Below are 24,898 nucleotides of genomic sequence, written 5' to 3'. Positions count from 1 at the left end.
AACACAAGTTCTTACAGCAATGAAATGCTTACTTACAGAAGCATCCTTCCCTGTGACAAAATAACAACAACGAAACACACATACACAGCACTGTAATATATTATAAAAAGGCAAACAGCAATGCTAAAAAACAAAATAACAATAATAAAAAATGGCTGTAAAAGTTAGTAAAAATTTGTATAATTTGAAGTGAAGATCATAGTGTAAATGATTTTGTATCCACTTAGATACAAATACACACTGATGCACACATACACACACAGATGCTGTACACTCCTAAAGCACATCTGTATTTATTTAACCGTAAATGACTTCTGTATTAATTTTAACATAAACACTACTGTATTTATTTATACATAAAACACTGTACTGATTTAAATATGATAAAGAAGAAAAACCGGCCTACCCGTTCAGCTGTTCAGGTCTCCTGCTCCCTGGGTTAGGAGGAGGCCTACAGTGCCCCCTGGTGTCAGAACCCAGAGGATACACCACCATTTCAATTTAATTGACTGCAGCCAATTGAAGAAATATTCAAAAAATATTCTACAAAACAGTGATAGCTGGCTCACAAAGCTACATGCAGTTTCATTAATGAATGTTGTACACATTAATGTGTGTTAAGAGGCTTCCAAGCAGCAACCTCTTACCCGTGATCTATTATCAAACTTACACTGCCCTCAGTTAGGGGGTCCCTCCTTTCAATTACATCCCTTCTCTATTCTGGCCACCCAGTGACAGAGTGAGCTGAGCCACTGCCCACCATCTGCCACAGACTAAAGACACACATACTGTATCTAGACTGCAGCTTGGGTCGTCTAATGCTCGACTCGTAATGCACAGTATGGGTTTACAAGCCGTGCCCATGCCATATCAAAAACCATATACTCTAAACCATTTATTTCAGAATAATACTGCATTTTCTCGCTCATTTGTGTACATACTATAGCTTCTTTTAAACATGTAGCAAGATTATGTCTTTATGTTGTAAGATTATGATGACTATTGTAACTACATGGATACACTAATACGTAATGACAGTGATGACCCTGGTGAATAGCATCATCACTGCCTAAACCTGTACGTTATGCACGTATGCAAGTGGCTCTTAATATGAGCACCTGCTAAATGCTTAAATGTACATGTAAAAGAAGTTAGTGATGTCAATGCCGGTATGCAAGATAACTCACTTCAAATACGGTAACAGCCAGGGTAAGCTCACTGCAGCACACGGGCGCCATTGTGGCTCTAGCATTTCCTCTCTTTCCTTATAGTTCAGTGCTGCTACGGGTCCTCGGGAGTGCTGGGTCCTGCTTATGCGTGGAGTTAACTGAGAAGCCTGTTGATTGTACAAGACATGAGTCTTCAGATGTTTAAAAATTCCAGTGAGGGTCTGTGAAAGGTTATTTAGAGGAAAAGTAAAAATAGTTAAAAGATTTTTTTAAAGATCCTCGCACACACACACACACACACACACACACACGCACACACACATAGTGGTATTTATTCTCTTTATTTGTATTTTGACAGGTAAGAACAGGCATTGTCCTTTGTTTTTTTTGGCATGCATAAAAACACACAAAACGTATTTAGGACAAAGATAAACTCACAGAGAAAAATAGACTCTGATTCAGGTACATAAAACACACAGTGGAGAAGTTAAGAAATTCCCTCTATCACTTTGACAAATTCATCATATAAAAGCACTATTGCTTTACCTCCAGATAGAGCACTGGGCTCTGCCCTCAGAGTTGCAGGTTCAAATCCCACACAGAACACAGTCTTTTCAACTGAAATGTATCTTAGTAAAGCATCTTATCTAAATTTACCTTCAGCTGGAACCAAACCATAACCATGGTTACATATATAATATACAGTGCATAATGCAAATTCAGACATCTTCAAAATAAATAAATAACATAATAACAACATAATAACACTGTCATTTCAACATAGTAATGATATAATTATAACATAGTGCATTGCAGTCAGAATCATTTGCACTTTTGTACATGATACTGTGAATTTTAGATGCTACAGGAAGGAAAAATGTAAACCACATCTAAAAGTCACTCTGGACACTAGACTGAATAACAGCGTGCACCGTGTGTCATGAGCTGGATGGTGACCTTTCTTTGAGACAGTCATTTCAGTTTAACTGCGTCAGCTTTACGCGTGTGCAGGAACAAACGCATCACATCACTCTCTACTCGGTACACACAGACACACCCACACGTATGTGTACACAAACACGAAAAGAATACGCACACATAACAGAACACACAGAAACACTGAATTCTGGGAAATTGTATTGCCATTCAGGGAAGGGAGGGACCCGGTGGACCCCCCAGGAAAGACATGCACAGAGGGGGGGGGGGGGGGGGGGGGGGATTGGGTGGCAAAGTGCCCACACTGTCTCTGTGGGTGGAGTCTGGCTGTGCAGTTGTCATGGATACAGAGTGAAACAAGAGCAGCATATGATAGAGTCCAGTGGGAACTGGAGTCGGGGGTCAGTGGGGTTGCAGGTTTGAATCCTGCGCTCATGGGCTGCATTGCTATTCCACCCGACGCCCCCTCCCTGCCTGGGGGACGGACGAGATGGCGGCTGTGGCGTCGGATTTCTCCACGGTTCAGAGGTTAGAGGTCAGAGGTTAATTTATAGCATAGCTCAAGAAAGCAGGCTCAGTGCACGGCACCCTCTCTCCCTCTCAGGCAGCGTCCCCCTGTTGCCATGAAAGGGGAGGGGCCAGAATCTCCAGTCAATCAAAGTCCTGAAGCACATCACAGACCCTTTTCTCCTCCGTCAGCGTGACATCATCCGCACAAACTCTGAAACAGAGAAAAACAAGGAGATTTAAGGTCCCAAACTCAGGGAGACCAGGAAGCATATCCACAAAGCATCCCAGAGCTGCAGTGCTGATCCAGGATCTAGTTTTGCCTTGGGCTGGTAATGGATATGATTAGGGTGTGATCAGGAGAAACTGATACTAGATCAGTACTGCTGCACTGAGATGTTCTGAGACTCACCTTCAAAGTCTACATGTCCATCGCCATTCAGGTCAATGTCCCTCAGAATGTCCTCAAGGTCTCTGTGTCCCACCTGCAGCAGGACACACAGACACACAGAGCGCTTTCATCTTGAAGGGCTAAAACACACAAACACACACACAAACACACACACACATACACACACAGATGCGCATACACACACACATGTACACACACAGACGCACACACACACACACACACACACAGACTCACGTACGCAAAGCCTCACCTGCTGTCCTAATAACTTCTTCATGGCTTCTCTGAGCTCTGCTGTGCTGATCTCTCCATCTCCGTTTGTGTCAAACTGAGAGAGAGAGAGAGGGGGGACGGAGTAGGGGGGGAGGAGGCGGAGAGGGAACAGGTGTGAGGTCTGAGAGATTTGCTGAATCTTTGAAGGTAAAAGAGCGATCCCCAGCCTTTCCCCTGGCCCCCCCCCCAGGCCTGTCAGTCAGGCACAAAACAACAGCAAAGACCTGCAGGCCATACAAATACGCCCGTGCATCATTTATGAGCTCCTCCGAGGCTCAGGAACCACATCAGACGGACGCGAGCGCGAGGAAGAGAGGGGAGCGGAGAACGAGGCGAAGCAGAGGAGCGTCGCCCCTCCCTGCCCCCGTCACTCCGAATCAGCCTCCGCGGGACGAGCCCTCCGTCTCACCCACTTTCATCACGGAACAGTCGCGCCGCGATGGCAACGTTAATGATTGCGTTTTAATTGCGTTACGTCACATTCGTTTAGCGGAAGCTCCTGTGCTAGGCTATTTGCAGCGCTGGAGAAGGTAATTGCGTTCTCCTGATTTACATGAGCAATAGTGCCAGGCCTAGCTAACATCATTCCCCGGCCAGAGAGGATGTGCGTGAAACCAAGGAGCCAAGACGCAGTCTGAGGAGGTGGGTACACAGCAGAAGTGGAAGGTCCAGAGGGCAGAAAGTAAAAGTCCTGCCGTGTGTTTCATCCACCCATGAACTCAGCCAGCTGCTTTATTTCACTAATTAGGTCTACCTCCTGGCTGAAGAATTGTCCTAATTAGTAAATTCAGGTGATTGAAACAAAATACTGGGGAGGAGATTTACTTCCTGAACCTGGATTTTCCACCTCTGGCCCTCAGTTTGCATCTGAAGGTGGACAGCAGTTCTGGTGTCCATCCAACCAATGGAAGTTCTGCCGTTCCACCCATAGGGGGCAGTACAGACAGGAACTGTGACTGGGTGGAGCGACAGTGAATGGAGAGGATAGCCAGTCTCCCTGAGAGTGAGGCTGTCATTACTGTAGCACGTAGTCTCCACGCTCACACAGTGTGTCATTACCGTCACACAACACTAACTCCTAACCTCTTTGAAGGCGTCCCGAAGCTCCTTCACCCCGATCATGTCTGCGGTCTCAGCCAGCAGTTTGGGGCCCATCAGCTCCACGAAATCCTCGAAATCCACATGGCCCCCCACTGCAGAGACACGCACATTAGGAAGCTCAGCTGTGCGCAAGTTAGTTAATTTATCCGCATGCACACCTACAGCTACACACACACACACACACGTACGTACACACACGCACACATGCACACACACATACACACACATACACACACGCACGTGCACACACACACACACACACACGTACGCACACACAAGCACACATGCACACACACATACACACACGCACGCGCACACACACACGTGCGCACACACAAACACAGACACACACACACACACACACACATGCACGCGCACACACACACACACGCACACACTCACAGTTCATGTTGATCTGCTGACTCAGCTCGATCAGCTCCATCTCTGTGGGCATGTACCCCATGGTCCTCATGCAGTTCCCCAGGTCCTTACAACCAATGAAACCGTCCTTATCCTTATCGAACTCTTTAAAGGCCTCCCGCAGTTCTGTCCACAGGGAGGGGGAGACGGGGAGAGGGACAGAGAAGAATGGAGGAAGAGATGATTTTTTGCTAAAATGAATAATTCAGGTTGAAAGACATTTATAACCTAAACACTGATGATGATGATGATGATGATAAGAAAGAGAAGAAAGTCCAGAGCAAAGGTCTCTGGTGACACAAAGCTTCACATCACAGACAGTTAAATATTCAGTTCAAGTCAACAGAGTTCATACACATCCAAATTGAATGCTGAACATTCTACTGCACACACACACACGCACACACACACACACACACGCGTGCACACACACACACACACATACATAAGAACTCACCATCCATCTCCTCTGGTCTCAGCTCTCTGTCCTGTGAAAAATACAGAGCATAGTGAAGTCCCCTAAATACGTACCATTTCACTGCACAGAAATAACACCGTATTTTATTTGCAATAGTGAAAATTAACTGTGCTTAACAACAGTTAAAGTACAAATCCTGGATACACACAGATCACATTCAGACAAAGCGAAAAGAAGAAAAACCTCAAATCATAATAAAATAGCATTATCTTAGACAAGAGGGCAATACATTACCATTAACTAGAACTACAGGTATGAAAGCTAAGGTGCGGGGATTGTAAGGGAACCAAGATTCAGTATAAAAAGGTGGGTCTTCAGTGTGTGTCTGTAGATGGATAACAGTTCTGCTGTCTGTACTGGGGCAGTACGGACCAGCATTGTGACTGGAAGGAGCAACTACGGAAGATGAGGACAGCCAGTTTCCCAAGGTTGAGACGGTCATTACCGCAACGCACATGCTCTATATTCACTCTGTGTGTCATTACCGCAACGCACATGCTCTATATTCACTCTGTGTGTCATTACTGCAACGCACATGCTCTATATTCACTCTGTGTGTCATTACCGCAACGCACATGCTCTATATTCACTCTGTGTGTCATTACCGCAACGCACATGCTCTATATTCACTCTGTGTGTCATTACCGCAACGCACATGCTCTATATTCACACTGTGTGTCATTACCGCAACGCACATGCTCTATATTCACACTGTGTGTCATTACTGTAACACAGCCATAAGACACATTACTGTAAAACTGTCTAGGTAAGATTGTCTATTCTCCTGGAGAGTCACTTTTAAAAAAACATTTTTTGTCTTGATTTAAAGTCAGTGTTCAGGTGACAGGAAGTGAGCAAAATTGCTGCTTTAATTAATATATGATTTTCAATTAATCACACATGGACCCCAGGTTATTATATATTTACCCCCCAATTAATAACACCATATGCTTATTACAAATATATACTCAGATGTGCATACTACATCGTTAACACTACAGATACAGCTGCGCATACAACACTGTTAATTCTGCAGATACAGCTGCGCGTACAACACTGGTAACACTGCAGATACAGCTGCGCATAGGACACTGCTAACACTGCAGATACAGCTGCGCATAGGACACTGTTAACACTGCAGATGTGAGTACAGGCTGTTACTCACAGGAACAGACACAGAGATCCAGGTGGCTGAATAGCTACTCAGTTTGAATTTGACTACAATGAGAGCCTCTTGTCTTAATGAAGTGTTAAAAATGAGTAATATTGTTTCCAGTTTTGTCTTTGACCACAAACACTGACCAAAGCCACAGACCACAAACACTGACCAAAGCCACTGAACCCAAGCACTGACCACAGCTACTGACCTCAACAAGAGAACAGAGCTGGTGACAACAGCCACAGACTACAGCAACTGAACACAACTACTGACCAGAGCTACTAAACTGACAAGATGAGAGACATACAGTGTATGTGTATAATTTAAAGTGCGTAAAGTGGTTGTGTGCAGACTTACATACTGCATACCGGCTCTCTATAATGTGTACAGTATAGCGTAAAGTGTGTGTTGTGTGTTTAGTGTGCATATGACTGTGTGTAGTTTATACTTGTGGTTTTCTATTTGCCGTCTGCCTTTCACTGCCAAGAGAGGGTGGGAATGAGAGAGAGGGTTGCTAACCACACACAAACATACACACACACACACACATACACACATACAAGGTAGACCTGTGAAGAGAATGAGAAACTTGGAAAACAGAAATGCAGGTATGCTCTTTTACACAAAATACTTGTTTTTTTGCTAGCTCACTGCTTAGCAAATTAGCAAGAAGTAGCCAGTTAATGACCCTTTTCTTAAGGCTGCTAACTAGTTCACAAAGACCGGCTCTACACAGTAAAATGGTCAGTGTCAAATCAACTCTTTCAGAGCACAAATGCTCGATGTTGGACTCTGTTAGAGTTGAATTAACATAGGACACTTTATTGTGTATCATAGCTAGTTTTCTATTAGATCATTTTGTTGGCTGAACAAAATGACAGAAACAGATTATGACATTTCTGCACACCACCAGTGTGTGTATGGTGCATTGTGTGTATACTGCATGTCTGTGTTTAGTATACACCATGTTTATTGTATAGTATGAGTGTGTATAGTGTACTGTGTGTACAGTGTGTGTCTGTGTGTAGTATATACCATGTTTAGTGTATGTGTATAGTGTATTATATGTATAGTGTGTGTCTGTGTTTAGTATATACCATGTTGAGTGCACAGTATGTGTATATAGTGTGTCTGTGTGTAATATATACCATGTTGAGTGTACAGTATGTCTGTGTATTGTGTGTTCTATGTGTGTGTATACCAGTGTACAGTATGTGTGTGTATAGTGTATTGTGTGTAGTACATACCAGTGTACAGTATGTATGTATAGTGTATTGTGTGTAGTATATACCAGTGTACAGTATGTGTGTGTATAGTGTATTGTGTGTAGTACATACCAGTGTACAGTATGTATGTATAGTGTATTGTGTGTAGTATATACCAGTGTACAGTATGTGTGTGTATAGTGTATTGTGTGTAGTACATACCAGTGTACAGTATGTATGTATAGTGTATTGTGTGTAGTATATACCAGTGTACAGTATGTGTGTGTATAGTGTGTATGTAGTATATTCCAGTGTACAGTATGTGTGTATAGTGTATTGTGTGTAGTATATACCAGTGTACAGTATGTGTGTGTATAGTGTATTGTGTGTACAGCATGTGTCTGTGTGTAGCATATACCAGTGCACAGTATGTGTGTGTATAGTGTATTGTGTGTACAGCATGTGTCTGTGTGTAGCATATACCAGTGCACAGTATGTGTGTATAGTGTATTGTGTGTACAGTATGTGTGTGTGTGTGTGTAGTATATACCAGTGCACAGTATGTGTGTGTATAGCATATTGTGTGTGCAGTATGTGTGTATAGCATATCGTGTGTACAGTATGTGTGTATAGTGTATTGTGTGTACAGTATGTGTGTATAGCGTATTGTGTGTACAGTATGTGTGTGCATAGCGCATTGTGTGTACAGTATGTGTGTATAGCGTATTGTGTGTACAGTATGTGTGTGTATAGTGTATTGTGTGTACAGTAGGTGTGTATAGCGTATTGTGTGTACAGTATGTGTGTGTATAGTGTATTGTGTGTACAACATGTGTCTGTGTGTAGCATATACCAGTGCACAGTATGTGTGTGTATAGTGTATTGTGTGTACAGCATGTGTCTGTGTGTAGCATATACCAGTGCACAGTATGTGTGTATAGTGTATTGTGTGTACAGTATGTGTGTGTGTGTGTAGTATATACCAGTGCACAGTATGTGTGTGTATAGCATATTGTGTGTGCAGTATGTGTGTATAGCATATTGTGTGTACAGTATATGTGTGTATAGTGTATTGTGTGTACAGTAGGTGTGTATAGCGTATTGTGTGTACAGTATGTGTGTGCATAGTGCATTGTGTGTACAGTATGTGTGTATATCAGTGTATTGTGTGTACAGTACGTGTGTGTATAGTGTATTGTGTGTACAGTATGTGTGTGTATAGTGTATTGTGTGTACAGTATGTGTGTGTATAGTGTATTGTGTGTACAGTATGTGTGTGTGCTGACTTACGTACAGCCTGCCGGCTCTCTGCGAATCCCTTGCGCAGGAAGATGCAGGCGGGCCCCAGCACGTTGTGCATGAGGGCGCAGTTCTGGGCCAGTGCCACTAGGGGCTCCTGATAGGGCCCGCCTGCCCCCCCCTCCTCGCAGGACTGCACCGCTCTGTAGCTCCTCTTCTGGTCCTGCAGCGCCACCCAGAGACACACACAATAAATAACAGTCTGCGTACCATATGGGGGGGGGGGGGGAGGAGGGGGCGGGGCAGGGGGCAAGGGGCAGGGGCGTGGCTGCTGGGAGGCAGAATTAGGGGAACACGTGTGTCAGTATGCCGTTGGTCAGGCAGAAAACTGGAGCGACAGACAACAGCTGCTGCGTCACCTTGTCAGTCTCGGTCCGTAAGTCCGTCAGTCAGCTTGACACATCCTAGCATGCCTCCATTCATTCGGAAGCACAGAGAGTTCAGCATGTTTGACCCCCTGCTCAATCCTATAACCCCCCCCCAACACACACATACCCTACACCCCACCCTGACAAACATAAACCATCAATGGGGGAATGTCAAGTTACCCATTCCTCCATTCCACCTCATGCACTCCACTCCCCCTGGTGTTCACAAAATGCCACTGCACCTGGGATAAGACCCTCTTTGCTTGCTTTGATTGATGAGTGAGCCACACCCCCTCATTTACATACAATTTGAAAATATAAAAGAAAAAAAGAATTTCCATTTCAGTTTCTATTTTCAATTTCACATTTTATTATGGCATGATCTAAGTACTATCCATTTAGCATTTTTCTACGTCATGTTTAAATCTGCCCTCCATGCTCCTCCACACTGCATATGTTATTCGCCATATGAACAGTGAGCGGCATTCTAGGTTTCCACTGAAAGCTAGGTATAAATCCAAATATCTGGCAGTAAATTTGCTAAATATTGTTACGGTGCCAAATTATTGCTACGGCAACCTTTGCCTTTTCCAGGACAATTAGAGAGAGGTAGGAAGAGAGGGGGGTGGAGAGGCGGGGGGGGGGGGGGGGGCAGACAGAGAGGCCCAGGGGACCGCGTTTGTCAGCTCAGGTTAGGCGCTGTGGGAGCAGCAGGCTCGGGCTGGAGCACCCAGCCGTGTCACCATAATGACCAATTAGCCCCATGGCCCGAGCGCCCTCAGCTCAATTACACTCCAATCAGGGAGGAAACTCCAGGTTGATTTAAAAAAAAAAAGAGCGACGCTCTTCATCAGAAACTGCCGAAAATAGCCCCTGTCGCTGTGGCAGACGAGGGCGAGCACATCCACAGAGTCACACGTTTCCTTGCTGAGGTCTGTCTGTCTGTCTGTTAGAGTCAGTCAGCCGATTGACTGACAGCCCACTGACAGACAGGTGGACCCCCTCCGTGCCGTCCACTTTACTGCAGGAATTGTGGGTAATGAGTTGAGTATTGCAGGGCAGGATGTACATATGCACAAATATAGCCTCTTAATCTGTTTTAGTTATTCCTCTATCCATGTTTCTCTATCACTCCCTCCCTTTCTCTCTCTCTCTCTCTCTCTCTCTCACTCTCCCTGTTTCTCTATCATTCTCTCCCACTTGCAATCTCTCTCTCTCTCCCTCTATCCCTTCCCCTCCCTCTGTCAGTTCAGTTTAATGGTAATGCATTGGTAAGACAACCAGGGCTATATTATCAAACGGCATACAAAATGCAACAATAGTAAAAAAAAATGTAAAAGCAAAGGTAAGAAAACTGATACAATTTTCTTCTCTCTCTCTCTCCATCCCGTTTTTCCTTATTTCTATTCTGTTCATATCTCTCTTTCAGCCCCCTCTCTCTCTCTCCCCTGTTCTTTCTTGTGTTGAGAGGATGTTGAGGGCTCGATACCCCTTACAGGTAACACACTTGCACACATGCTCCAGAATGTAACGATCAGTCCATCAATAACACACGCATGCACTGCCGCACATTGGAACACACACACATAAAAACACACACATGCACATATCTACACACCCACATTTGCACTGAAACACACATGCATACATGTCACAGCTTTATTTCAATGATTCAGTCTCAAAACTTTCAGATTTCAATCAGTTCTGTTTTTCCTAGAATTGTCAATTCCACCTTAAAATGGCAAATTGTTTTGGTGTCACAGGCTGTGATGTTTGAGTGAAACCAACACGATTAAAGACCCCAGGTTACAGAGAAGGAAAGGAAAGACATTTTGTAAGAAGCAGGATTGAGTGTTGTGTGGTATAACACTGAAGTTTTCCCATTTGTTTTGAACAAATATTTGAATTTGTTGATACTCCACATCTCAGGTTTTTTTTCTCCATTGCTCTTTAAGGCAGTTTGCTCATAGTTTTCTGGTCCACTACTTTGCAAGGTTGACTGGTTGGTCGATTGATCGATCAATTGGTTCCTGTTTTGCACCCCCCCTTCCCCAATTTCCTGTTTCTTGTTTCCTGTGTTTGTTATTGTTGTTCTTGCTGCCAAAGCCTGACATGTAAAAGGCATAAAAAGAACAGACATCAGTTCTGAGGTCTGAGCTTGGATGTTACTATTAGTGACCCATTAGACACACATTCTTATATTCATAACTATAGTTACAGTTGGTACAAGTTTAATGTATTATTGTTAGGAAATGAGTACAGGGTATGATTACGGCAACCACTGTTTCTAAACCATATGACGCACAGGGATTAAAACTTGTATTGCAATCAATATCCTCAAGGGGGCCCCATAGGCACTGGATTGGCCCAATCATCTGACCAATCATACAATCAGTGGTTAAGTGTGACCCTCATGAAAGCAGTTTGCATTCCTAGCACATGGAGGGGAAGGACGGTACGCATGGAAGGAGAGTGGAAGAAAGAAATGACGTCTTTGAGGGACCGTTTAAATGGCTGGTAAACCGCACACAGATGGATTCGATACGCTCTGCACTGTCCGCAATTTATCAGGCAACACAAGACAACAAGGGGTCCGTGTTTAAAATCACAAAGAGATCATCAAAAGTCTTTTTTTCTACAGAGGATAACAATTGAGACTTATGCGTCGGCAGGACACTGGAGTGCTCTAAGCAGCCGATCCGCAATCTGACTGATGCGTTTCAGAGCGCAAACATTTCACTAGAAAAACAGGGTGGCCCCAGATCACACATATTTCTCGATAAGCGCGCAGCCGACGGCGGGGAAACGGCGTCCGTAAAACAGCTCGGGCTGAAGCGAGCAGCTTCAGAGGAAGATTTATCGCACGGGTTTTAAAGCAGCGCTCGAGCAGCAAGTTTGCGCCTCGCGGCACTTTTAATGAACGCAGTAACGAAGCGGGGTTCAGACCCAGCGATAAAACGCCCTGCTGAACCGTGCAGAACGAGGTCTGAGCGCAGTCGAAACCGTAAATGTGTCAAAACTCGGAGAGAAGCTGGCAGCACATTACAGCCCTGACGCACTCCAAAGGAAACCTCCAAGCCACAAACACATTTCTGGAGGCTGTTAGTGTCTTTAACACGGAGCAAGTCTACACACCTCAGTAGACAAAACTCCCTGTAGACTTGATGCCAGAATTTTAATAGAACTGTTCTTCCAAACTCGTCCATTACAGATGATTTGCACAGAAAAACAGCAGAGCAAAGCCAACGGGGGAGTTATCAGAGAAGCAAAAACCAAACAATTATCATCCTTCTGACCAACGCGGATACACTGAAACTCCATTGTTGTCCAAAGAAGTATTAGAAGTCAAAGAGACATACTGCCCGGCCATAATCCACCATTACCAAGAACCTGGCCTTTGTCATTTTTACTGAAACAATTTTAAAAATTTAAATTTTATAGAGTGACAACGATTACTTTTTTCAGTATGTGGGAAGTCGTCTGGTGCAGCACTGAAATACTGAAAATAACCACTGAAAAAAACCAATTTGCTCCATTTTGAAGTTTTTTAAATTACACTGGCCATGTTTTTTTGTGATAATAGCATTTAGCATTTTCTGAAAATTAAAAACCCATCTTTCTGAGCTTTATTTAATGACTTCAGTGCTCAAATGAAGTGAATGGGTTTCCTGGTTGGATGCTAAATGTCAAAATGTCAGGAAAATGTCAGAAAGTGGAACAGAAATGTCAGAGTCGGACAGAAACATTTTCGGGTTCGGTATTTTCATCGGCGATGTTGATGATATTGTAAAAATGAAAATGACCGGTCATTCTTTAATATTGTGTCATAACTCACTATTTGTACTGTTTTAATATTGCGTCTTCACCGTTTGCTTACCTGTGGCAGGGCTCAGGCAAGCAAGGTTTTTAAAAAATTATGAAATGAGACAGGAAAGGCTTTTCAGTTACTGGCAGAAAACCAACCAACTCTGTCAATGCATAATGATTGTGCCTCATCACATGGACAGATTTTCACCGAGCATCATTAAAAAAATAAAAATAAAAAAAAGGGCAAAGGATACTTTTAAAAAAATGACCATCATTAAATTTAATCACACAGTTTAAACCTTACATTTTCATTTATTTTCAGTTAATCTATTCCAATTTGTATTACCCCTGCTGCAAACCATTTCATTATTATCAAAAGCCTACTTATCATTTTACCCGCAGGCGATATAACTGTACTTTTTATGTGTGTGTAGACTACTTCCCGCATATTTTAAAAAAGCAATACAGCACCATAAAAATATACCACTGCCACATGTCTGCGGTTCTAACGATCACACCGAATGTAGTGTTTGACAGTGTGGGGGACATTATTGTCAAGTGGCTGTTCATGCCCGGGGAGGTGTGATGTCATAATTGTCTAACACGTGTCATCGCAGAAGGCTCTACTGAGGGATGACTGGAATTCAGGTGCTGAGATATCTCCCCTTGCTGTTCTGAACCCATAATGCCCTAGTTCTTCCTGTTTGTGTGACTTACACTGTGTGCTGTACAGTGTTGTGGCTGCCCCTGAGCATCTACTAAATACATGAATAAATAAGTACATCCTCGGATAAAGCCATGCAGTCACCCAGGAGCTCATCAGTTCAAGAGACCATGAGGAGATATGCACACACACGTGCATGCATAGTCACAGACACACACACACATACATGCGAATACATACACACACCGCACGCGCACACACACAAATGCACTGCACGTGCGCACACGCACACACACATACTCGCTCGCACGCGTGCACACACACACGTGCACAGACACACACAATAGCAGGTTTGGCCGTGGGAGCAGTGTCACCACCTCAGCCCCCGGGGCCCCCCTCTCCTCGCCTGTTCCGGTGCCCCCTCTTCCTGTGCCCCCCCTGAGTGACCTTGGCTCTCCATCTGCTGGTGCCACGCTGACGGTGCCAGCTCTGCCCCGGCTCCTGAACACAGCCTCTCCGTGGCAGTCACACAACCCATGGAAACGGCCGTCTGAAACACAGAGTGGCCCTGTGCTCTGTTCGCTCTGTGCAGCATCACCTGTGCTCTTTTCCCCTAGGGCAGCGTCACATGTCCCTGCATGTCAGTTTCTGGCACGGCGTGAAAATGGCACGTGCCCTCAACAGGATAACCCCCACCTGTAGGGGTTACCTGCTACTTACACCCTAAAATCTGCAAGGAGTTTACAACCAAGAAACCAGGCGCGGGGAGTTACCTGTGTAACCAACTGCTTTAATCGACTCATTTAATTGATCTGAAGTCCGGAGTAACACTGAGAACCAGCAGAGCCTGGAGCTCTTTGAGACTGATGACCACATACGCACTGAGTGCCGTGTTTAATGAATGACTTTCCAACCAATCAGACGGGTTGACTGACCGGCACACAGATGTAGTTTTTCTCTGAGAGTCTGTAAGTGTTTACCAAAGCTCCTCCCACCAGGAAAGGAAGATGAGATGAGGCTCATTTGGTCAGAGTGACATGATCACTTAGACACACATTTTCAGTCACTTCGTTGACTGAATTATTGGCTTTAACTCAGAATGTCCATGCTGTTGACATTGAGCTGACCTTTGTATTATGCCGTATTTTTCACAGGTAACCTGAGAAGCAAAAACAACCTTAAGACCTTTAGCGCAGGAAAGCTAAACATCCAGACAGCACCCTGGCTGCATTCCAGAAATAAAGGGACATACAGGAGTGGGTGTTAGCAGGTGCTGTCCCACAGTGGGTGGAGTCAGAGGTGCAGGAACACACAGGAGTGGGTGTTGTGGGCGGAGTCAGACACACAGAAGTATTCTGTCAGGGCTTGTCCCTCTGGCTCAGACACAGCTTCTGCACCCCAGTCTCTTTAAGCTCTTTAAGCCGCCATCTGGTTATGAGCTCTGAACCCCACAGCAACAGAGCTCTTATGCACAGAACCCTCAACAAGCCAAACCCTTAACACACTGAACACATAACACACAGAAACCCTTAACATGCCAAACCCTTAACACACAGAACCATTAAAGCTCTGAACCCTTAAAACATTGAACTCTTAATGCTCCAACCTCATAAAAGACTGAACACTGAACACAGTGAACCCTTAACATGCTGAATCTTTAACACACTGAGCGTTTAACGTGGTGAATCCTTAACACACTGAACCCTAAATACACTTAACCCCTAAAACACTGAAACCTTAATTATCAAAATCCTTAAAACACTAAATCTTTAAAGCAGAGGACTCTTGGCATAATTAACCCTTAACATACTTAATCCTTAACACAGTGGACCCTTAAACAGATAGTTTGCTTTTTGGTGGGTTTTATTTTCATTGATGCTATTTAAATTGTAATGCATGATTTTGATTGGGCCAGATAGTGCTGTGTGAGATGAAGGATATTTCAGATACTTACACAAACGGCTTCATAAAGGCTGGTAAAGGAGCTTTTGTGAGTTTGTGAAAATGCACTTGAACCTACAAAGCGCCGCGTACAGTGACGTTGCCTCCAGAGAATATACAGACAAAAACAATATTTGTATCGCATTTATGTACAATTATAAACTTAAGTATTAATTTTCACACGGTATAATGATGGTAATTATTGAGTACAGCAGTCTGAGGTTGCATGCACCATAAGAAATTGTTCCCACCAAAACATTCATTCAATACTTTTAGTGATTAAATAACTTTCCAGTCCTAAACCCAGGACTCTCTCCCCATTCGCTCTGGTGCACTGTGTGGCCCTGCGATGACTACCAGCAGTTCAGCTTTAAAGAGACGTGTGAGGAGGGAGTGTACAGTAGGTTTGTGTGCAGCCCACTCGGTTCATCCTCTAATGCATCTGGCCAGTGCATGTGGGCATTGTGCCCTCACTTCAATCAGCATAATGAGGGAAAACAAATAATCACCATATTACCCTGGTAATTCTGTCATCACCCCAGTGACAATTCATTACCACGACAACCGGTAGTACTGAATTCTGGAACAGCCCTACAACATACTGCACTGAGACCACTGCATACTGCACTAAGACCACTGCACACTGCACTAAGACCACTGCATACTGCACACAGACAACTGCACACTGCACTGAGACCACTGCACACTGCACTAAGACCACTGCATACTGCACACAGACAACTGCACACTGCACTGAGACCACTGCACACTGACCACAGACCACTGCACACTGCACAGAGACAACTGCACACTGCACTAAGACCACTGCATACTGCACACAGACAACTGCACACTGCATTTAGACAACTTAACACTGCATTCAGACAACTGCACACTGACCACAGCACACTGCACACAGACAACTGCACATTGCATTTAGACAACTGCACACTGCACTGAGGCCACTGCACACAGACAACTGCACACTGCATTTAGACAACTGCACACTGAACTGAGACTTTTGCGCACTGCACTAAGACCACAACACACTGCACTAAGACCACTGCACACTGCATTCAGACCACTGCACACAGACCACTGCACACTGCATTTAGACCACTGCACACTGCTCTCAGAAAACTGCACACTGCACTAAGACCACTGCACACTGCATTCAGACAACTTAACACTGCATTCAGACAACTGCACACTGACCACAGCACACTGCACACAGACAACTGCACATTGCATTTAGACAACTGCACACTGCACTGAGGCCACTGCACACAGACAACTGCACACTGCATTTAGACAACTGCACACTGAACTGAGACTTTTGCGCACTGCACTAAGACCACAACACACTGCACTAAGACCACTGCACACTGCATTCAGACCATTGCACACTGCACACAGACCACTGCACACTGCATTTAAACCACTGCACACTGCTCTCAGAAAACTGCACACTGCACTAAGACCACTGCACACTGCATTCAGACCACTGCATACTGCACACAGATCACTGCACACTGCATTTAGACAACTGCACACTGCACTGAGACCACTGTACACTGCACTAAGACCACAGCACATTGCAATAAGACCACGGCACACTGCGCTGAGACCACTGCACGCTGCACACAGACTACTGCACACAGACCACTGCGCAATGCGCTGAGACCACTGCAGACAGACACTGTCACACTGGATTTAGACTACTGCACAGAGACCACTGTACACTGCAATAAGACCACAACACATTGCACTTAGACCACTGCACACTGCACACAGACTACTGCACATTGACCATTACACAGTGCACTCTGACAACTGCACACTGCACTCCACACACATGTACCACGGTATGCTGCAAACATCACACTGGCCATTTCTAACTGCTAAGTTCTGATTGACCACTGGAAACTGGCGGGCCAGTAGAAACACACCCCTCTGGCTACAGTATTGTGGCTTACAGTAGGAAGTATAGTACAAGCACACCAGCATGTGACCCAGTGTAGCGCTGTACATTAGACTGCAACACCTGCCTGACAGTACAGTAACCTGTGTTAGACTTTAGGTGTGTTCCAGTGCTGTGTGTTTATAGGTCAGGAACAGTGCCTTGCGTCTGTGCGGGCATGTGCGCCTGTGTTTGTGTGTGTTTGTGTGTGTGTGCGTGTGTGTGTGTGTGTGTGTGTATGTGTGTGTATGTGTGTGTGTGTGTGTGTTATAAAATAGGCAGCGGTCTGAGGTAGCACAGCAGAACTGAGCAGCCGGGTTTAGTGTGCTGATCTATGCTGACACACAGTCCAGTCCAGAGTACCCGCTAGTCACGTAGCACCGCTCCGTGTCAACACCCAGAACCGTACGGTTGCCCTGCAGGCAAACAGGTCCAGTTGGGCGCACGGAGGTCACAGCAGTCAGAAAGCAATACAGTCTGCAATACATTACAGTCAAAACGTAGGCGGTCAGCGCTGACCGGGTCCAGTCAAGCGCACCGCAGTCAGTACAGCGCCCACAAAGCAGCAAACGCACAGGTGGTCCGAGCCGACCGGTTCCGGTCCGGCAGACAGCGCGGTCTCTCTTACCTTCTTGGAGAGGTTTCTGAGCGGAGACTTTATACAGTTTCCCATTGCTCCTGTCCATCAGTGTCTCTGTGTGTGTGCACACGCATGTGTGTGCGTGAGTGTGTGTGCCTGTGTGCGTGCGCAAATGGGGAAGGGTTAAGGTGCACCCGGGTATATTTTGGGAGAGGATGGAGAGAGACAGAGGACAAGCGAGAAAGAGAGAGAGTGAGAGAGAGAGAAACGAGTGAGATGAAAGGGAGGAGAGGACACGGAAAGCCCAGGGTGAGATGGAGAGACGGAGAGACAGAGACACAGGAAAGCAGGAATTTATCGGAGATGCAGGCGCTCAATGCAGAAAGTGCAAGATTGCTCATTCATTTGCTCACACACTCTCTCCTCCCTCTCTCTTTCTCTCTCCTCCCTCTATTTCTCTCTCGTCCCTCCGTCCCTCTCTCTTCCATCTTCCCTCCCCCCTCGCTCTCCTCCCTCTCTCAGTCTGTCTCGTATCTCCCTCTCTACCTCTCCCTCCTTCCCTCCCCCCTCGTCGCTGTCCTTCCTCTCTTCTCGCTGCCTCTCTCTGTTTCTCTCCTCTCTCTCTCTCATACAGTTTTTAACCCGCCCATCCGAACAGATGAAGCAGAGATGGAGAGAGACTCATTGGGACAGGCATATTACCTTCCCCTGAGCGAGAGCCAGAGACACTAATCCAAACACACAAGCTCTCGCTTGCGCACACACACACACGCACACCCACACACACACACACACACAGACACACAGTCCTGTACACTCCATTAAACAGGCAAGGATGTGGGGCTGTGTTGCTATAAATAACACACACACGTGCCCTTTCTCTCACACGCACACACACACACACAAGGCTCATGCCCTCTCTCTCACACACAACTCATATGGCCTCTCTCTCTCCAAGATGCACACACTGACACACACACACACACACACACAGATACTGACTCTCTCATACATGCATATAAACACACATACACAAATTGTGAAGCATGCAAGCTCTTTCCTCTCTCCATACACAGAAACACACACACACACACATTACAATGTCAGTAAAGGGCAGTAGGTTGAACAGAGTAAATAAAGTATAATAATGACCTGTAATGGGTGAAGGGGCCATTCTTACTCTACTTTAAGATGCATGCGGTGCCTACCTGGAGCAGCACACCCATGTCCTCTCCTGAGTCACATGACCACTGTAATCCCCTCCCCTCTTCTTCTCTACCTCTCTTTCCCTTCTCTTTTATTGTTGTTCATCTTTTCCTTTCCCTCTCTGTATACTCTCCCTCTTGTCTCATTCTTTCCTTTTCAATTCCCTCTCTCTCTTTAACCCCATCTCTTCCTCTGTGTCTCTCTCCCTCTCCCTCCCCCATTTCTCCTTTTCTCTCATTCTAACTTTTCTCCCCCTCTCTCTCTCTTCATGATGATTCATCCCTCTCTGGTCTGTTCACCGGAGGCTCATTGTGAACTTCAGAATGCATCACAAATCAGCCACATGAGCCATCAGGTCTGATCACATCAACACAGCAAACACTGTACTACACTACACACACTACAATATACACACAATATACATTATACACATCAACATGGCAAACACTGCACTACACTATACACACAATATACACGATACACATCAGCACAGCAAACACTGTACTACACTATACACACAATATACACTATACACATCAACATGGCAAACACTGCACTACACTATACACACAATATACACTATACACATCAGCACAGCAAACACTGTACTACACTATACACACTATAATATACACACAATATACACTATACACATCAGCACAGCAAACACTGTACTACACTATACACACAATATACACTATACACATCAACATGGCAAACACTGCACTACACTATACACACAATATACACTATACACATCAGCACAGCAAACACTGTACTACACTATACACACTATAATATACACACAATATACACTATACACATCAGCACAGCAAACACTGTACTACACTATACACACTATAATATACACACAATATACATTATACACATCAACATGACAAACACTGTACTACACTATACACACAATATACACTATACACATCAATAGACCAAACACTATACTATATACAGACACAAAAATAAATTGTACACATTAACACACCAACAACTACACTATATTTTACACCTTTACACACTATATATATATATATATATATTACATATTACAACAGACTCTATATGAGATGTATACACATGACAGAAACACACCAATATACATATAGCCTTGATGAAAATTCAGGCACATGCACACACACACACACACACACACACAGACATACACAAACACACCATATTTCATGTCAGGAGAGTAATTGGCAGCTAATTTCATGCTGAGTGCTGGTAATTGAGGTCTGGACTTAATGAGCTGGGTCTTAATGAGCCTCTGAGGTCAGGAGCATTGGGACGAAGACGCATGGGGGGGTGGTCAAGAACAAACCCCATTGGGCAGCGGCACACGGGGGAAGGGGGGTGGTCAGGGGTAACGCTATTGGACAGAAGCATATACAGGGTGAAGGGGGAGGATAATGCCATTGGACAGGGAAGCAGTGGCTGTGTGGGTGGGAGCAGGGGGCTCTGACAGGGACATTTTCGATGTTTGGATAAAACATATGTTATATATATTCACAATATATCTTGTTTGATCTGACCTGGGGCAGATTCACTCTACTGTGAAAGACATGAAGAAAGAAAAAGGGAAAGAGAGAGATTGATGGATGGATGAAATGAAGGGAAGAAGAAAAAGCTAAGAGTGGAGTCTGCATGACCGTATCGTAAATGACTATAACAGACGCCCTCTGTGTTTATCTAAATACCTCATACCAAACAGGAATTAATATAATCCATATATACTTACATGGGCCTCCGACAGGTCTGCACAATTCTCAAATAAGAAATAAGACTGGCAACCAGCGCCCCCCACTGGAACCAGAGAATGAAACAGCTGAGAAAGTGCCAGCAAAGGTTCTGCTTTAAAATAGCTTTGAAATATCAAATATTACAGAAAAAACATAATACTGAGTCAGAACACCACCCATAATGAGACAACTGCTTCAGTTTCAGTCCTCTCAATTCCTTTAAAAACATGCTAACAAGTTAAAGTAGTCGTACCTGCTGCATCATCAGAGCCACATGTTATATAGTAGCTTTGACAATGACTCACACATCACCTCAGTGCAATGCGCTAACTAATGAGGAAGTCAAAAAATCAGCAGTTGTGCTTAAGCATAAAAAATTAAGCAAATATTCATATACTGAGGTTGTTTGGTCTCAACAGTGTCCAGAAAGTTCCTTAGTGGTCTACCACCTCACTACTACCTGTGAACACTGTTTTCCACTGACTTGCAAACTAAAATTTCCAATTAGTCATCTCCTTAACAGTCTTTGGATTAATTCCCTTGGCTGGAGACCATGTGTGGAGAGGCAGGCAAGGACTGCAGGTGAACAGAAGCATCATTACCGCCTCCATACTGCCCTCTGGTGGACTGCAGCATCATTACCACTTCCATACTGCCCTCTGGTGGACTGCAGCATCATTACCACCTCCATACTGCCCTCTGGTGGACTTCAGCATTATTGCCAACACCATACTGCCCTCTGGTGGACTGCAGCATCATTGCCATCTCCATAGCGCCCTCTGGTGGACTGCAGCATCATTGCCATCTCCATACTGCCCTCTGGTGGACTGCAGCATTGTTACCACCTCCATACTGCCCTCTGATGGACAGCAGCATTATTACCAACTCCATACTGCTCTCTGGTGGACTGCAGCATTATTACCTACGCCATACTGCTCTCTAGTGGACCACAGCATCACTACCACCTCCATACTGCCCTCTGGTGGACTGCAGCATCATTATCACATCCATACTGCCCTCTGGTGGACTGCAGCATTATTACCAACTCCATACTGCTCTCTGGTGGACTGCAGAATTATTACCACCTCCATACTGCCCTCTGGTGGACTGCAGGATTATTACCACGTCAATACTGCCCTCTGGTGGACAGCAGCATCATTGCCATCTCCATACTGCCCTCTGGTGGACTGCAGCATTATTACCAACGCCATGCTGCTCTCTTGTGGACTGCAGCATCATTTTCACATCCATACTGCCCTCTGGTGGACAGGAGCATCATTACCACCTCCATACTGCTCTCTGGTGGACTGCAGGCATCACTACCACTTCCATACTGCCCTCTGGTGGACAGAGATGTCATCATAGCACCTTACTGGCAAATCTACCGTATTTTTGGCAGAAATGAAGGCACAACAGTGTTTGTTGATTTTGTGTAGTTATCTCCATTTTTTTGCTGTTCCAAAATACTTTCTCTGGGTTTCTATTTGCAAATAAAACAGAACCAAATTAAACAAGAGACTGCTCGCCAATAATGTTACTCGCTATTGCCCAAAAAAGTAATACACTTGCAACACAGATGAATCTAACTCAATCAACGATAAAAGACAATGATAAAAATAATAATGGCATTGCAGCCACCTTTGTTGGCCGCATACAGTATATTGTTTAACAAGCCCTGAATCACATCTGCTGGAAATGGGTAGACTCAGCCGAGTGCCATCACGGGGTGAAGTGGATTTCTGTTTTGGGTCGAAGCTGACAGAAACACGATCTAAAAGCGGATCTTGTTGACTCTCTCCCTTCGTGTTGCTCCTGACATCTCAAACCAGCTGATGGTGCTATGAATTTTAAACGGAGAATGACACAGCTCAAATAGTCAGCTACGTGAACAGCAACATTAGCAGAGTCTGCCCTGCGTTTGTTTTCCTGCGTTTACGTATCCGTCTAGCCGGGTTTCACTTAATTATTTTGTTGTCTTGGAGCCGCAATACAATCAATCAACATACCGGTAATTAAAAAAAAAAAAAAAAACAGAGGCTCTGGCTAATTAATACTAAGTTACTCGATAGCTCATGTTAGCTGACTACATTACAACACTTTCATTAATTTAACCGGCGACCTTATCTAGAGCATCACATAATTTAGGAGAAACTTAAGTGTGTTCAACTTAACACCTTTCCCAGACCAGCGAGTAAAGATTCAACATCACTAAAGCACCGAGACAATTTAACTAGGCTAACCAACGACAAATCACATTTTCAGGTGTATATTGTTTTGATTTTAGTGCTGAATTTAAAGCTGCATTTAATGGATGAAAGGTGCTATATAAATACATTTTCAAAGAAAATTCAGATAGACATTCATTACATTACATTACATTCATTTGGCAGACGCTTTTATCCAAAGAGACGTACAAAAAAAGTGCATTTCATGGTCGTAGACAACTGCTGAACACGGGTTCAGTAAGGTACAATACTTATTTTGAACAGCTATTTCTAGCCGAGAACAATGAACACTGTTCTGGCCTAACATCTGCAAAGCCAACTAGGCAGAAGAATAAGCTACAGTATTAGGACAAATACAAATTACCAAGAAGTGCAGGGATGGGGAAACATGTAACAAGTGACAGGAAAAAGGTTTTTTTTATTTATTATACAGCGTGGTGGTGGTTAGTCTAGGTATAGTCTGAAGAGATGAGTCTTCAGGCCACGGCGGAAGATGGATAGTGAGGGGGAGGTTCGGAGAGGGACGGGGAGTTTGTTCCACCACTGGGGAGCTAGGGTGGAGAAGCTCTGTGATCCCTTTGGGCGGGTGGGAGGGGTTACAAGGCGCCCTGCTGCCGCAGAGCGGAGTGGTCGAGCAGGCACATTGAATTGAGTCATGTCCTGCATGTCCTCTTAACAAGGGCAAATCTGATTGGACCACAAGTTTCAATCAAGTTAAAATGCACTTTGCGGTTTCGGTATTGGCCAATAATAGTGCATATGGTGGATAGCGGACCTTCTTTTCCAGAATGACCCACAAAGACAAGTGCAATGTTCAGGGATTGAAGTGCTTGCAAGCTACTTAGCTGATTAAAGGGACAGATCACCTTAAAAATGTTATTCTGTCATTTGTTCACCTCCAGAAATATCTCCACAATGACAGCTCCCCACAGACCACTTTAGCAGATTTGATTAGTCCATTAAAAAGGCATGACCATGGCTGGATGGCTCATTCAGTTAAGGCACCATGCTGTGGTCCATGGATGCTCCCCACAGTCTCAGATCGAATCCAGTAGCTCTATATACGAAGTCACTTGGTGATAGCAATTGGTTTTCATTGCTTTCTACCGACCACCACTGGTCAATCAGTCGGCTGTGGCTGTGAACTGTACGCCAAAGCCACATATGAAAGGTCTTCCTCTGACTCCGCTCTATGTGAGCTTGGGCTGCATCGTGAAAAAACGCACGCTGGTGACACCATGTGTTTCAGAGAAGAACTACGCTCCCCCAAACTGGCAGTGGGGATTGTGCATGAACACGGTTACAAAAAGTAACTGGATATTCCAAATTAAGGTGGTAATTGGACATACTCAGCCCAAAAGATTCTTTTTTAATATAAAAATGCATGACCAAATCCATGACTTGGAACGTCATTATCGCCTCCATACTGCCCTC

At 44.6% G+C, this 24,898-nt stretch overlaps 1 protein-coding gene across 6 annotated transcripts in view; it reads right to left on the bottom strand.

Moving 5' to 3' along the window:
- Positions 1 to 1,494: 1,494 nt before the first annotated feature.
- Positions 1,495 to 24,898, bottom strand: part of LOC118213103 (calcium-binding protein 1) — a 30,745-nt gene continuing 7,341 nt past the window's right edge. For 2 of the 6 annotated variants that reach the window (XM_035391791.1, XM_035391796.1), the window contains exons 2-8: positions 8,952 to 9,119; positions 5,273 to 5,303; positions 4,798 to 4,941; positions 4,378 to 4,487; positions 3,275 to 3,349; positions 3,025 to 3,097; positions 1,495 to 2,826 (exon numbers count right to left, since the gene is read on the bottom strand). In XM_035391791.1, the coding sequence (XP_035247682.1) occupies positions 2,801 to 2,826; positions 3,025 to 3,097; positions 3,275 to 3,349; positions 4,378 to 4,487; positions 4,798 to 4,941; positions 5,273 to 5,303; positions 8,952 to 9,119 (627 nt within the window). In that variant the 3' untranslated portion in view covers positions 1,495 to 2,800. Of the gene's footprint in view, positions 2,827 to 3,024; positions 3,098 to 3,274; positions 3,350 to 4,377; positions 4,488 to 4,797; positions 4,942 to 5,272; positions 5,304 to 8,951; positions 9,120 to 9,504; positions 9,699 to 18,324; positions 18,807 to 19,484; positions 19,643 to 24,898 lie in introns of those variants that run through there. The other 4 variants (XM_035391794.1, XM_035391793.1, XM_035391795.1 and 1 more) reach the window with 4 other exon arrangements.

The sequence above is a fragment of the Anguilla anguilla genome, chromosome 14 (assembly GCF_013347855.1).
Source record: "Anguilla anguilla isolate fAngAng1 chromosome 14, fAngAng1.pri, whole genome shotgun sequence".
In the NCBI taxonomy this organism is placed as follows: Eukaryota; Metazoa; Chordata; class Actinopteri; order Anguilliformes; family Anguillidae; genus Anguilla; species Anguilla anguilla.
This window is presented reverse-complemented; position numbering and strand designations above follow the sequence as displayed.